This window comes from Rhinoderma darwinii, chromosome 9 (genome assembly GCF_050947455.1).
Source record: "Rhinoderma darwinii isolate aRhiDar2 chromosome 9, aRhiDar2.hap1, whole genome shotgun sequence".
NCBI lineage: Eukaryota > Metazoa > Chordata > Amphibia > Anura > Rhinodermatidae > Rhinoderma > Rhinoderma darwinii.
Window position 1 is genome coordinate 84,774,508 of NC_134695.1, and position 14,542 is coordinate 84,789,049.

At 42.8% G+C, this 14,542-nt stretch overlaps 1 protein-coding gene across 2 annotated transcripts in view; it reads right to left on the minus strand.

Annotated features, from left to right (window-relative positions):
* DPY19L3 (dpy-19 like C-mannosyltransferase 3) overlaps positions 1 to 14,542 on the minus strand; it is a 44,101-nt gene that overhangs the window by 17,940 nt on the left and 11,619 nt on the right. For both annotated transcript variants that reach the window (XM_075838390.1, XM_075838388.1), the window contains exons 4-11: positions 11,982 to 12,072; positions 9,486 to 9,607; positions 7,818 to 7,963; positions 7,021 to 7,144; positions 3,886 to 4,020; positions 2,893 to 3,024; positions 2,349 to 2,450; positions 1,182 to 1,252 (exon numbers count right to left, since the gene is read on the minus strand). In XM_075838390.1, the coding sequence (XP_075694505.1) occupies positions 1,182 to 1,252; positions 2,349 to 2,450; positions 2,893 to 3,024; positions 3,886 to 4,020; positions 7,021 to 7,144; positions 7,818 to 7,963; positions 9,486 to 9,607; positions 11,982 to 12,072 (923 nt within the window). The remainder of the gene's footprint in view (positions 1 to 1,181; positions 1,253 to 2,348; positions 2,451 to 2,892; positions 3,025 to 3,885; positions 4,021 to 7,020; positions 7,145 to 7,817; positions 7,964 to 9,485; positions 9,608 to 11,981; positions 12,073 to 14,542) is intronic.

Consider the following 14,542-nt stretch of genomic DNA (forward strand, 5'->3'; position numbering starts at 1 on the left):
GGTGGGAGACGCAGCATGGAGAATGCTTGGTCCAGTTGATCGGCAACCATATGTATATATTAGAGGGGTTTCGCCCATAATTATTATTTATCACCTATCCACAGGACAGGTGATAAATATCTGATCAGTAGGGGTCCAACCGCTGGGACCCTTACCGATCACAGGCTTATCTGTCCGTCCCTGTAGGCCCCATATGAATGGAGTGGTAGTGGGCATGCTCAGCCACCACTCTATTCATTTCTATGGGGCTGCCGAGCGCGATCTTCAGCAGCCCCATAGAAATGAATGGAGCGGTGGCCGAGTATGCCCACTACCACTCCATTCATATGGGGCTCCCAGGAAGGGCAAAGTAAGCCGATTCTCGTGATCGGTGGGGGTCCCAGCGGTCGGACCCCCGCCAGATATTTATTACCTATTCTATGGCTAGGTGATAAATATTGATTATGGGAATACCCCTGTAAACATTTTGTTCACTTCTGTGTTAACTGAGTGAATGCAGTGAAAAGGTTAAGTGACACCGATAGGACCCACATAACATTCCACTAGAGTGAAGGACAAATAGGAGTTTATTAGTTGACCCATGAGCTTGTGCGTCCTATGGAAGACATGGCAAAGACCCATTACTATAGTGCACCCTGAAAGCCAAGAAAAATTCCACCCATACTTTTCTGGGTTGAATTTATTAAAACACTGAACACATACAGTTTTTAGAACCCTTGGTGCATGCCTGTTTTGCGCAAAAAAAATTTAAACTTTAAAAGTTTAAAAAAGCGTGCGCGTCTCAGCAAAAGGGACGGGGTCACACGCAATTCTAACAAATTTACCATGATTTACGCAAGAAACTGGTGTCAATTATGCTGAAAATCTATGCCAGCTCGTAGCTAGAAGCTCGCAGCTGGCATAGATTTCACTTTCTGGCACACGGATGGCCAGAGACGTGCCTACTTTATTGAGAGGGATCTGTCTCTTAATAAATAAGACGCATTTTACCCCAACTTTCTTTATCGTAAGACTGGTGTATAAGAGCGTCTTAAATTCCCCCTAAGTTTCTAGTCTGCTCGTTTCTGTCAACTCTGCTAAAAAGAAAAAACATCCACAAAAGGCGCTGACATTTTAGTGAAAATAATGATGTCTCCCTTTAAGGCATATGTAAAGTGCTCGTGTTTCATCCACAAACGTACCTGGTTTTAAAGCCCATTTTTGCCTGTAGAAACTTGAAGATGTGTTCATCCGATTGCAGGTTGAGGATTTTCTGTTGAGGAAAAAAATACTGATGACTAAAGTGTTAATTTAAAAAACCTTCAGGTCAACTGGCCAAGTATAATGAAATTAAGAGATCATCTTAGGGCTACATGCACACGTTGCGTATTTTGCTGCAGTAAATACGCACCAACACCGAAGCAATACGAAGGAAATTCACAGGTAAAAACCGCACCTAATCGTGCGTTTTTCTATATGTTTTTTACGTTTTATTGCTTTTTTTGGTGCGTTTTCATGCTGCGTGTACATGAGATTTCCTGGAATCTCATGGACTAAGCTGGTACAGTATTACGCTGCGGATTTGGCGCACACAAATCTGTGCGGCAAAACTGCTCGTAATACGCATCGTGTGCATTGAGCCTAGAGATGTTTTTAGAGGTGTCAATCGTGTGAAGCCTCGAGAACACCGCGCACAGGTCCTATTAATTAGAACAGGACCCGTGAACGATACACTCGGAGCGTCATACAGTAGCGTTTCCCAAAACCTTATTTCGGATCAAGCGAGAGATCCCAACTGGAGGAACACTTTAAGGAAATGTCCAGGAAAATAGTTTTAAATATACTGAACAGGAAAATTCTCCAGTCCGTGTTGGGCGTGTGTACATGCAGTAGGCCCCATGTGGCACATGACATTACATCCTTATGGAGGCAAACTCAAACGAGCACGTTATTTCCATAAAGAGGCTGCCTCTAGTGCCACTTAACACTGGGGAATAAAAATGGGATTGAACGAGTTGAAATTAAATCTATCCAATCCCCCCAATGTAGGTTGTCAGTCAAGCCGTCCCCATACACATGTAATCGTCAGGAGTTTCTGCCAAAATAAGCAGGATCGGGTAATAAAAAATCTCCTGTCTATGGCCAGATTAAAGGGGTTTTCCCATAATCATCATTTATGGCCGAGTATGTGCAGTACCGTTCCATTTACAGAGGGCACTCGGGGACCCCTGTTCTCTGGATCGGTGCGGGTCCCAGCGGTCGGGTCCCCACCAATCCAACATTTATCACCTATCCTGAGGATAGGTGATAAATGATGATTATGGGAAAACTCCTTTAAGGGGTGCAAGCTACAGGATGTATGTATTTACCTTGACACACACATTTATTAGCGCAGTGAGGCACAGGACAACCGCTACGTGAACACAGAGGTTCCAAATCCTTCTGTGAAGACGTCCACATTTAAGGTTTTTCTAAAAATAAAAAAAAAGTTGATTAATAAACCATTACTAGATTATTAGACCTGCTGGACTATCGGATACCACATTAAAAAAATGTTACTGTATGGAGCAAAATTTGAGTAGCCTAGACCAGCGTGATGCAGGATTACAGGATTCTCTATAGTAATTTGTACAGACAAATGGCATTTAATAATCCCGAAAATCATGGCGATCTGTGTGGCTGCTCTGGCACGCCTGTTGCGCTCTGTCTCATGCTAAGCTGGCAGGAAAAACTCCCCCACAGCTTTATGTAAAGGATGTTTATAGCCAGTGAACCCTGAGCCATTACAGATTGGTGAACGTACCTGGTGTAAATCTACCTAGAATTTAGTTCTAGTAATAATCAATATCAATACATAGAATTAATAGCCTCGCGGCCCCTTTAAGAGGATCACAAAGGAAAAAGACTGGTCACCTGTAATTTCTGGGCTATAATCGCTGCCAAAATGAAGCTGAGGAGCAGAGATCCTAGAATCATGTTATTGAAGAACTGCAGAACACACACCAGGACAAGGCTTGCAGCTTGGGTCACGTACAGACTCCTCACCTAGAACAACATAACAAAGAATAAAAAAGAAGCACCAAACACGTAAGGTCCCGTGCACACAACCGTAGATTTCCTCCGTAATTATGGACCCATTCATTTATATGGCCGACAGACAGCTTCCCGTAAATTTACAGGAAGGAGTCCGTGCCGTAGAAACCTTCCGTAAAAAATGTCCTATTTTTTTTTTTTTTTTACGACTGTGCTCCCATACCTTATAATAGGAGCACGGCCCGCAAATGCTGGTGACTGTCGTGTGCATGGGGCCTAAACTCTTTGCACAATAAATCTGGGTCTAATAAAGTTTAATCGTATAATAAAATATTAGATATTTCCATTCCTCCCTATCTTTACGATTTCTGCTTGCTCTCAGTGAATGCAAACCTTGCTTACATCCAGAGGCTGAAGCTTCCGCTCTGGCCGGGGTCTATATCAGTTACATCTATGGACAATGATCTATCGGTTACATCTATGGACAATGACGTCAGGGGCTCCCTCTAGGAGCGGAATCTCCAGCCAGAGCGTCCACAACGCATTGCAAAGCCCCTAATGTCACTATCCATATATGGACAGTGACGTCACGGGCTTTCCCAAAATAGAAGTTCCCGGCCAGACCGCCTGCAATGCCCTGGACAGGGACTCCATAGCCCCTGACATCACTGTCCACAAACACAAAAACATGATGTGATCAGGGCCTTAACTGTCTTATAACACAGATTCAAACCCCCCCCCCCTTCCCCCATCTTTTTTCAAGACTCACCCCTATGATCTATGTAACGGTTGTTGCAGAACTTCAAGAAACAGAATTAAAAACGTACGTGCCATACAAACGACACCATTGTTACATGACCTTGTTGGCCTCACCTTGTTGGCTGGTATCAAGTCGAGACAGTCCAGAGCAAAGAGAGCGAGGCCTTGTATGAGCAGAACAAACTGGTTGAACTGCCAGGTGAGACTGAAGATGAACGTTGAGATGAACACTACAAGAAGGGACAGTCTCTGGATAGGAACACGAAATTAAATCAACATATAAAAGAAAGATAAAGAGAAACCAGGAAACAAGTCACAAACTGCTAATCCCGAAGACCCCAGAGCCGGGATACAGAATACAAGACTGATCTCTTCATTTGACATGGTGGATATAATACTCGGGTAGTCCGGCCGCCGGGGCGGCTCTTCATCTCGGCTCTCGTACTGTTCTGCTGCAGCAGGTGGGTTCATTGGCTACAAATGACCCAGCGAACTGCAGTCTGTTTAATGCCATCAGCAGAAAAGAGCTCAAAGGGATTTTCCCTGCATTGTGCCCACAATATAAAACCTTTAAATGTACTTCTTGTGCCGATTCTGCGCCCCGCCGACGCCGGTAAGTGTTTACAAGTCAGTATAGTGACATCATAATGGCGGCCACTGCCCACCAAATAATGTGGGGACAATATAGAAATCTCCTAAATCCCTTTAATGCTGACGAGATCAGAATTACTTCAAGGCAATGTGCGTGTGACTTTGCAGAATCAGAACATATGATGTTTAATGACATCACCCTAATATCGGTATATCAAGAGGATATAATATAAATGTATAGAAATCCTGAAAATGGGTTTCTGATCCCGGTCCTGGTGGAGAGGCGCTTGCACAGTCACTCTCCGTTATAATGAATGGGATATATGGAAACAACCGAGTGTCTAACCAGACCCCCCATCGATGAGACATTTATAGCATATCCAATGGATACGCCATCAATCTCGATCGTGAGAAAATCTTTGCATACATTTTATCCTATGGGGATGCCGGGGTGGGATGAAGCTGTTACTGTGTCAGGTCCTGTCAATCATGCATCTATAAAGCTGCATGGATATATGATGGGTGATTACCTCTGCTGAAACAAAGCTACTCAAACTTAGACAGATGGGACACTAAACTGTGAGTAGACCGGCATTATAGGCAGATATCAACATCCTATTGGAACAAGATGACATCACGTCCTTGTGTTATCTGCTCTGGACAATCCTTACTTGTTAGAAGGTCCCTTGACAATAAGCTGATCACAAAGTGCCCTCCTGCTGAGACCCCCAGCGATCAACTGTAATTTGTGGGGTAGCCTGGCAGTAAGTGTTCAGTTTCCCTGCAGCGCCACTACAGGGGCAATGAAGTATTACGCAGTGTTCATACATATCAATGTGTTGTCTGTGTAATACAGGACAGGTCCTCCAGAGAGAGAGAGACGCTCTATGTAACCGCTGTCTACTCTGGCCAAGAGATGAGGATCCTAAACAGAGGACCCCCCCCCCCCCTCTATTAGTTCCATAATAGGGTGTATGAAAGTGGGTTTTCTCTACTGGACAATTCCTCTAAGTCTAATCACCTGAGTGGCTGAGACATAGAACGACAGTACAGGATAGATAGATAGATAGATAGATAGATAGATAGATAGATAGATAGATAGATAGATAGATAGATAGATATGAGATAGATAGATATGGGATAGATATGGGATAGATATGGGATAGATAGATAGATAGATAGATAGATAGATAGATAGATAGATAGATAGATAGATAGATAGATAGATAGATAGATAGATAGATAGATATGGGATAGATATGGGATAGATATGGGATAGATATGGGATAGATATGGGATAGATATGGGATAGATATGGGATAGATATGGGATAGATATGGGATAGATATGGGATAGATATGGGATAGATATGGGATAGATATGGGATAGATAGATAGATAGATAGATAGATAGATAGATAGATAGATAGATAGATAGATAGATAGATAGATAGATAGATATGAGATCGATAGATAGATATGAGATAGATAGATAGATAGATAGATAGATAGATAGATAGATATGAGATAGATAGATAGATAGATAGATATGAGATAGATAGATAGATAGATAGATATGAGATAGATAGATAGATAGATATGAGATAGATAGATAGATAGATAGATAGATAGATAGATAGATAGATAGATAGATAGATAGATAGATAGATAGATAGATAGATAGATAGATAGATAGATAGATAGATAGATATGAGATAGATAGATAGATAGATATGAGATAGATAGATAGATAGATAGATAGATAGATAGATAGATAGATAGATAGATAGATAGACCACACATAACTGAATACAGGAGTTAAACATATGGATTGTATATTTACAAAAAACTGCTACCAGCAGAAAAATTCCTATTAATCCAACTGACAATGATTAAATAAATGAATAAATAAACAAATTTTATTGTGCTTCTATAAAGCAAAAAGACTGACTACACTGATTGATTAAAATAAGTAACCTCACCTCCGTTTGAGGTATAAACGAGCTGTGCACATTAGACCATGTATATGTGTGTTATAATCGGTAATGCTGGCGGCTGCAGACCAGCGAGTCAGACAGATAACATATGTAGAAAGCAACGGAGGTACATATTAGATTAAAATAGTAGGTATCAGAGCCCCCCCCCCCCCCCACCGACATGTTTTGCTGTGCTAGACAGCGTCCTCAGGGGTTCAGGGGCTTAATGGCCATAGTCATTGTCAGTTGGATTAAATAGGAATTTTTCTGCTTGTAGCAGTTTTTTGTAAATATATTGTCCCTAATTCCTACCAACTGCTGGGGTCTTTTAAACATATGGATTGAGAACAGCTTTTCTAAAATAAATATGTTTAATGTGAACGAAATTAAAGGGTAACTAAACGTTCAACAAACTTCTGACATGACATAGTGACATGGTGGGGGTCCGAGCACTGAGACCCCCACAAATCGCTAAAACGAAGGGCGAGAAGTGCTCGTGTGAGCGCTCAGTTTCTGTTTGGCTTTTTCCAGAAAAGCATGTAGTGGAGTACGGGCTCATAGACTTTCTATGGAGTCTGTACTCCGATCAGCGCAGATGGAGCCGTGAAATCCTAATGGCCAATACTAATAATAATGCGCAAATCAATCTCTCACACACAGCGCTCTATATTACCTACACTTACCGTCTTTACCGCTGTTAGGCCAGGCCTCAGGTAATAGGATATTCCCGATATCTGAACCGCAAAGAACGGGAGAGCCCAGTTTTCTCTAAGAGGAATGGTAAATTCCACCCGGGTTGTGTCAATTCTGTCCAAGGAAAGTGAAATAGTCAATCAGAGCAAGTGCAGCCAGACAGGTAAGAAAGCGGTAACGCACATATTCCCATTAAACTTTCACTGAGTGCTCCTGACGCTTCGGGAACCTGTCTTTACTGGTATGTTTTCCGGAAGCGCAGGATGCATCGCTCCAACATTTGCCATTTGGGGCTCTCGGAAAGCTGGGTGACACCCCTAATGTAGCTGTAATGGTAGCCATATTGGTGGCCACTCAGCTTCCTAAGAAGCAGAAATACAAGAGCTATTAGGAGGACAAACTTTAGGGAAGATGTATCAACAATGGAAAAATGGAGTAGATGTCCATGGCAACCAATCAGATGTCACCTCTCAATTTTAATTATAAGCGGATACCTAATTGGCTGCCATAGACAACTACTACTCCAATTTTACTTTGCACCAGTTTTAAAACATCTTCCACTTTAATGTGATCAATAAATAACCGGACTTTTAGTCTAAAGATGTTACATATTTTCCATTCACGGTAAATACAGCTGTGAAAAGTTTTACCAAGACAATGAAAAAGGTTCTGCCCCGTTTAGAGGCCCAGAAGCTCCTGACGATGTTGTGAATCCAGGTGATAACACGATAATCTCCAGCTGTTCAATGTAGGGAAACCAATCAAGAAAATCTGAGCTGAACCTTACCTGTTAACAATGTACCATAAAGCTGCTAATGATCCGGAAAGCCACGTCCCGCTGAGCAGCCAGCTGTTAATGTACAGAGCTGCTACATACACCGTCTGAAGGCCGAAGAGCGTGTAGATGTACCAGTATACCGGCTCCATATGACTCTGCCCAATACAAAATCATATAGAAAAACAACCGCGAGTCAGTCACTGGTCGTATGAACCGCTGCGCTGCATCCTGTGTTATCATCTTATGAAGCAGAACTGTTCTCCGGTTACCTTGAGGCCGGGTTCACACGTAGCGTAAATGCTGACGATTTCCTGCAACGGATTTCCATGCAGAAAAACCGCAGCGTAATAGTAGCAGCAAAGTGGATGAGAGTTGAACAAATCTCATCCACACGCTGCGTAAAAAAAAAACATCCGAAAAACCGTTCATAAATTGACCTGCGGTGCGGTTTTTTTTAATCCGCAGCTTGTCAATTTATGTTGCGGAATTGCAGCTTTTCTGTTGCGGGTTTTCCCCATTGAATTCAATGGGGAGGTAAAAGCTGCAACAAATAGCAGATGCTGTGATTTTTGCGGTGTAAGGGTTGCGATTCCAGAAGGAAAAAAAAAAAATCTCATACTTACCCAGAACTCTCTGCTCCTGCGTCCAGCCCCACCTGCAGGGTGACGTTTCCTCCCATGTGACTGCTGCAGCCAATCACAGGCTGCTGCGGTCACATGGGATGAAACGTCATCCCAGGAGGCCAAGATGCAGGACGCCAGAGGGACAAGTCGCCATGGCTACGGGCAAGTATGGGCTTTTTTTTGTGAAGTTTTTCAGCCGGAATCGCCTGCGGCGTCCAGGGCGGATACGCTATGTACTTTTACACAGCGTATCCGCCCTGTGTGAACATCCCCTTAAAGTAAAACTCCACTTCCACACCCCCACTGTGTATAGAGAACGTATCACAGGAGGGTCCAATTCCCATGATCAAGAAGCCACAGCGCTGGATTTCAGTGAAGCGCCATTTTAAAGGCAATGTCGTATTGATGGAAATCTCGGAGCACTGATAAAGGATAAGGAGCTTTACAATGTGCTGTTGCTTTTCTGTTTTAGGAATTGCAATGTGCACTAACTTATAGACCTGCACCACGTCCGAAAATCAGATAAAATGTGCTGCCCAAAAACAATCAAGCAATGTGTAATGAAAAGTTGTGCAAATATCTAATATACTTTGTATTTCAGTTCATCGTTTCCAGATCTTTCTTTGCTGCCGGTGAATGGAAACCTTCCTGCTTACATCCAGGAGCTGAAACCCGGTGCAGACCTTATACTTCTCCCACCTGAGGGTTTGCTGGTACATTTTTATCTGCATCAGGCTGAAACATTTTACCAGCAGGGATACATTGTAGCACTCGATCAGGACAGAGATTTATGGTGCTGTAAAACCTTTAAAGAAAGTATTAGGTCTGTATGCTTCTAGATGTAAATCCCTTTTCCATTCGCTGACAGCAAACAGTGGTCTTGAATATGGTAAGGAATTGAAACACAAAGGGGGAGATTTTTTATATTTTTTTTTAAAACTGGCGTTTTATACACCAATCTTAATAAGAAATAACTTGGAGTTATATGCGACTAAGTAACTAAGAGGTGCCTGGGGTAAGCCTGGTTATATAGTTACATTTCTTATTCACTTACCCACAAGTTAAGGGCCCTGTAGATCACAGCGAGGAGAACTTCTTGGTAAACATTCATTCTTTCCAGAATATTAATAGTTCTCATTGACTCCGTGTTATTGTCATAGATCAGGTCAGTGATACCTGCAGACAACGTATAACAAGCTCAGCATTATCCCTCACAAGTGCAGCACATTAAGGCTGAGTTCACACAGAGTTTTTTGCAGGCAAATTTTCCTCTGCCTGCACGCCATTTGCCGCGTTTTTCGCCCGTGCCCATTGAGTGCCACGGGCAAAAATGCTGCGAAATACGCTTTCTCTGCCTCCCATTGATGTCAATGGGAGGTCAGAGGCGTAAACGCCCGAAGATAGGGCATGTCGCTTCTTTTAACCGTGAGCGTTTTTTACCGCTCGCAGTAAAAAAACGCGTCCGCCTCCCATTGAAATCAATGGGAGGCATTTTTGGCCGTTTTTTGGCGCGTTTTCCGCGTCAAAAAACTCAGTGTGAACAGGGCCTTATAGCAACAGAGGTCAGAAATAATGTAATCGAGTGTCACTTCAGTGCTCTGATATATAAGGCTCAGAATTCACCTCGTGGTTCAAATGCGTTTTTTCCGGCAAATCGCAAAAAAGTTACCACCGGCTCAAGACTCCATCTAAGTAAGTGACTAAGGCCGGATTCATACATGACAAAAATTCTGCAGATTTTTGCACAGCAAAATACACCCTAACATGCTGTGGATTTTCTGTATGGAAAATTTGCAGCATTTCCGTCCCGTGTGAATCCTTAAAGAGGCTGTCACCAGATTTTGCAATCCCTATCTGCTATTGCAGCAGATCGGCGCTGCAATGTAGATAAGAGTAACGTTTTTATTTTAAAAAAACGAGCATTTTTGGCCAAGTTCTGACCATTTTTGTAGTTATGAAAATGAGGCTTGCAAAAGTCCAAGTGGGTGTGTTTAAAAGTAAAAGTCCAAGTGGGCGTGTATTATGTGCGTACATCGGGGCGTTTTTACTACTTTTACTAGCTGGGCGCTCTGAAGAGAAGTATCATCCTCTTCTCTTCAGAACGCCCAGCTTCTGACAGTGCAGACACAGCGTGTTCTCGAGAGATCACGCTGTGTCGTCACTCACAGGTCCTGCATCGTGTCAGACGAGCGGGGACACATCGGCACCAGAGGCTACAGTTGATTCTGCAGCAGCATCAGCGTTTGCAGGTAAGTCGATGTAGCTACTTACCTCTTCACCCTCTTACCACGCCCACTTGGACTTTTACTTTAAACACGCCCAGTTGGACTTTTGCAAGCCTCATTTGCATAAATACAAAAATGCAAAAATGGTCATAACTTGGCCAAAAATGCTCGTTTTTAAAAAAAACAAAACGTTACTGTAATCTCCATTGCAGAGCCGATCTGCTGCAATAGCAGATAGGGGTTGCAAAATCTGGTGACAGAGCCTCTTTAAGGTGTTCATGTGATATATTTGTAGATCTGATATTGGTAGCACATGAGCAAACCACCTGCAAACTGTGGCTCTCCAGATGTTGTTAAACTACAACTCCTAACATGTTACGGCAGCACCGTTTAATACTGAAAGACTGTGTGAGAGTCAGCTACTGCTTTGGAGTGGGTAGGGGGGGGGGGCAAAATCTAACCCATTAGAGTGCTGCATTATCTGCAATAGCCCAAAATTCCGCAGTTCCGGGCAAATGAAAATCAGCTGCCTGTTTGACAGGCCATTGAAATAAGACTTTGGCAGAACCCACCGACTATCTCAAGTTTTTAATGAAAAACCTGATTGTCCATTTATGTCTAAACCCATTGTTTTCAAATAGATAAGCGGCAACATATGTGTTTGGCAGCCTCCTATCTCCCTCTCTACATAGAAAAGTCAGTGAAGTTTTAAATTGTATTTGCAATCCATTAAAACATGTTGAAAACAATTGTAAAATAGGTCTCCCGGTTCCTTGTCATAGTATAGATGCCCTGGAAGCTCCAGAAAGGCATTACATGCATGACTTTTATAGTTATTAACGTGTTGGCTTACCAATCACCTGACTCCATCCTCCGTTCCACTGACTGAGGCCCCCTGCACACGACCGTAAAAATAGTCCGCAATTACGGACTCATTCACTTCTATTGACCACGGACACCTTCCCGGGAAGATGTCCGGGCCGTAGAAATGTACCGAAAAAGATAGGACAGGTCCTTTATTTTGCTTTTTACGGGAGCACAGCATGGGAGCACAAGCCGAAAATGCAGGTGGCTGTCCGTGCCCCCAATCACGGGCAATGATTACGGGCACGGCAGTGTGCATGAGGCCCAAGTGTACGCCTAATGACTAATTTCCAGTTGCACGGGGGTGTCTGTATGGAAGTAATGCCATGTGAAATATCTAGGTTATGCCTCCTTGTGTCCATGATTTCACAATGGAAAATAATTTCTATTTGTGCCGGGTTTTTACGGAAGTTCCTGACGCATACGTTTCGCTGCGGGCGACTTTCACAGGATGCCTGTACCTTGTGTGATGGACGGGGCGTGAAGCATTTGCTTGTAGTATGAATAATACAGGCCACACTCCGTCCTGAAGGAGATTTCTCTCTCCACTTCCTATACAGACAGAAAATAACAGGGTTATCCAATGCAGATTTCCTGCTAGAACAGACCATGATAATGTAACACTAGAACAAAATATGCACTCAATCAAGTTTGGCGCCAATGGAGAAGCGCTGATTGGAAGAATAATAGAAATTGGGGAAACTTTCTAACATACATGCAGTTATACGGAGGTGCCAGAGTTCAGGGCTGGGCTGTATGGGAAGTTGTGGGTTTGCTCATTTTCATATGTAAGTCTCTGGTTTCACCACTAGATGGCCCTCCATCTTCACATCCAGTGTGGATCTCAACCTGGTGACAACACTGACATTTAACTCTTTCAACACCCGGACAACCTCTTAATCTACGGACATTTAAATGGACCCTGAGCCACTGTTTTCCATTCACTTCAATAGATCTGGCTCCACCTGCTGAAAAGCATCAATTTAGGAATATAGTTAGGCTACATCGCTTCACTAAACCATGGTCAAGACCAGTAGACAAGACCACCCAGAGAGCCCAGGACTCTATTGTGTTCCCTTATTATTACCCAAGACAACAAAGCACGAGTTTTTATTCTGGGTAACATACGCCATCCCTTGTAGATACGTATTAGCAGTCCACAGAAACTGTGAAGCAGCAGCTATTTTAAATGTGGGAAATTTTTGTACGTGGTCTAAAAATATTTAGCATCTCACTGTTTATTGAAATACTATTGAAAGGCTTTCATAAATCGCTATAAACACATGGACAATCGTCATCAGCTCAGATGATTCCTGACACCCCAACTCGGTCATCTGCCAGAAATAGTGTTTTTCCAAAAATACCAAAATTGTCACAACGTACCACAAGAGGTCGCTGTTGACCTGTCAGATGTCTTCTCCTTCCACCCCACAGATACATGCTGCTTCATGATTACAATACGCAGTATGGTCTGACCTTCTGTACCTATCAAGGCCTAAGGGGCGCAGTTGCTATAGGTCATTTTCGTACAACCAGTGGTTTTGCTATATATTTATATAATGACTTTTGTCATTACTGACCAATGACTTAAAGGGGTCGTCTCTTAAAGGTAAAGCCTTCTGCTTCCGGCACCGACCCTGCATGGCTTTTGGTGCCCAGAACAGCTGATCGGTGTGGGGTCTGGTTGTCGGACCCCCACCGCTCATATACTGATGACTGATCCTGTGGATCGGTCATCAGTATGAAAAACAGCCCCCAACCTCCACTACCCGTTTAAGTGTATTTTAACCCCTAAGTGATGTAGCAAATTTTAGTCTTAAAGGGGGTCACTAAACGGTCAAATTTCTGACATCTTATAGTGACATGTCAGAAGTTTTGATTGGTGGGGGTCCGAGTACAGAGACCCCCACCAATCTCTGAAACGAAGCGGCAGGCGCGTTCATGTGAGCTGCTTAGTTTCTATTCTGCATTTTCCTTAAAGCTGATGTATCGGAGTACTTTCTATTGAGCCCGTACTCCAATACATTGACTTCCGGAAAAAGCCGAACAGAAACTAAGCGGCTCAACACTCACACGAGCGCTCCTGCCGCTTCGTTTTTGAGATTGGTGGGGGTCTCAGTGCTCGGACCCCCACCAATCAAAACTTCTGACATGTCACTATAAGATGTCAGAAGTTTGTTGAACGTTTAGTGACACCCTTTAAGGATTAGTCAACTTTTTTCCTCCCCACTATGTGTTCTAACGGTCATCATTTTTTTCCTCACTGGAGCTGTATGAGAACTTGTGTGTATTTTAAAGGGAACCTGTCACCAGCATTTCACCTCTTGAACTTTAATTCTCCCTCACTGGCCACTGCTATCAAAAGTTAATTGTCGTTATCTCCTCTCCCAAACTCCTCCTCCGACTGTAAATAACGGCCTGCAAACATTTTGCGCCTTTTATCGTAATAATCCGGTGTCCCTTTGTGCGCACACACCAGAAGAGGACATCAATACACAAGCGCAGGATTTTGTGTGTGGGGGGAAGGCGAGGAGCTGTCAATCAAAAGTAAGGAGGCGAGGTAAACTCGGAAAGACTTGAGGAATGAGGATTTGACTCTTTTCAAACGAAGATATGACTCTTTTATGCTCATTAGCATACGGCGTGGGAACACTAAAAAGCGGAATACTAAAGCTACAGAGCCGACAAAGCAGACAATTTTAAGTTATATAGAAATGATTTTTCACCCTTTACCACCAGGTATTGCTGGTTTAATAGGTGAAATGCTGGTGACAGGTTCCCTTTAAGAACCACTTTGAGGTACATAATAGAATAAAGTATTGAATAACATTTATTAATATTTTTAGGGGAATGGAAACTGCTCTTTTGCCGTGGTTTATTGGTATTTATTTTGATGGTGTTCACGGTGCTGTATAAATCACAATTATTTTATTCTACGGGTCGTTACGATTACGGCAATACCAAGTTTCTATAGTATTTATTATGTTTTACTACTTTTGCAAAATAAAACCACTTTTTCTTT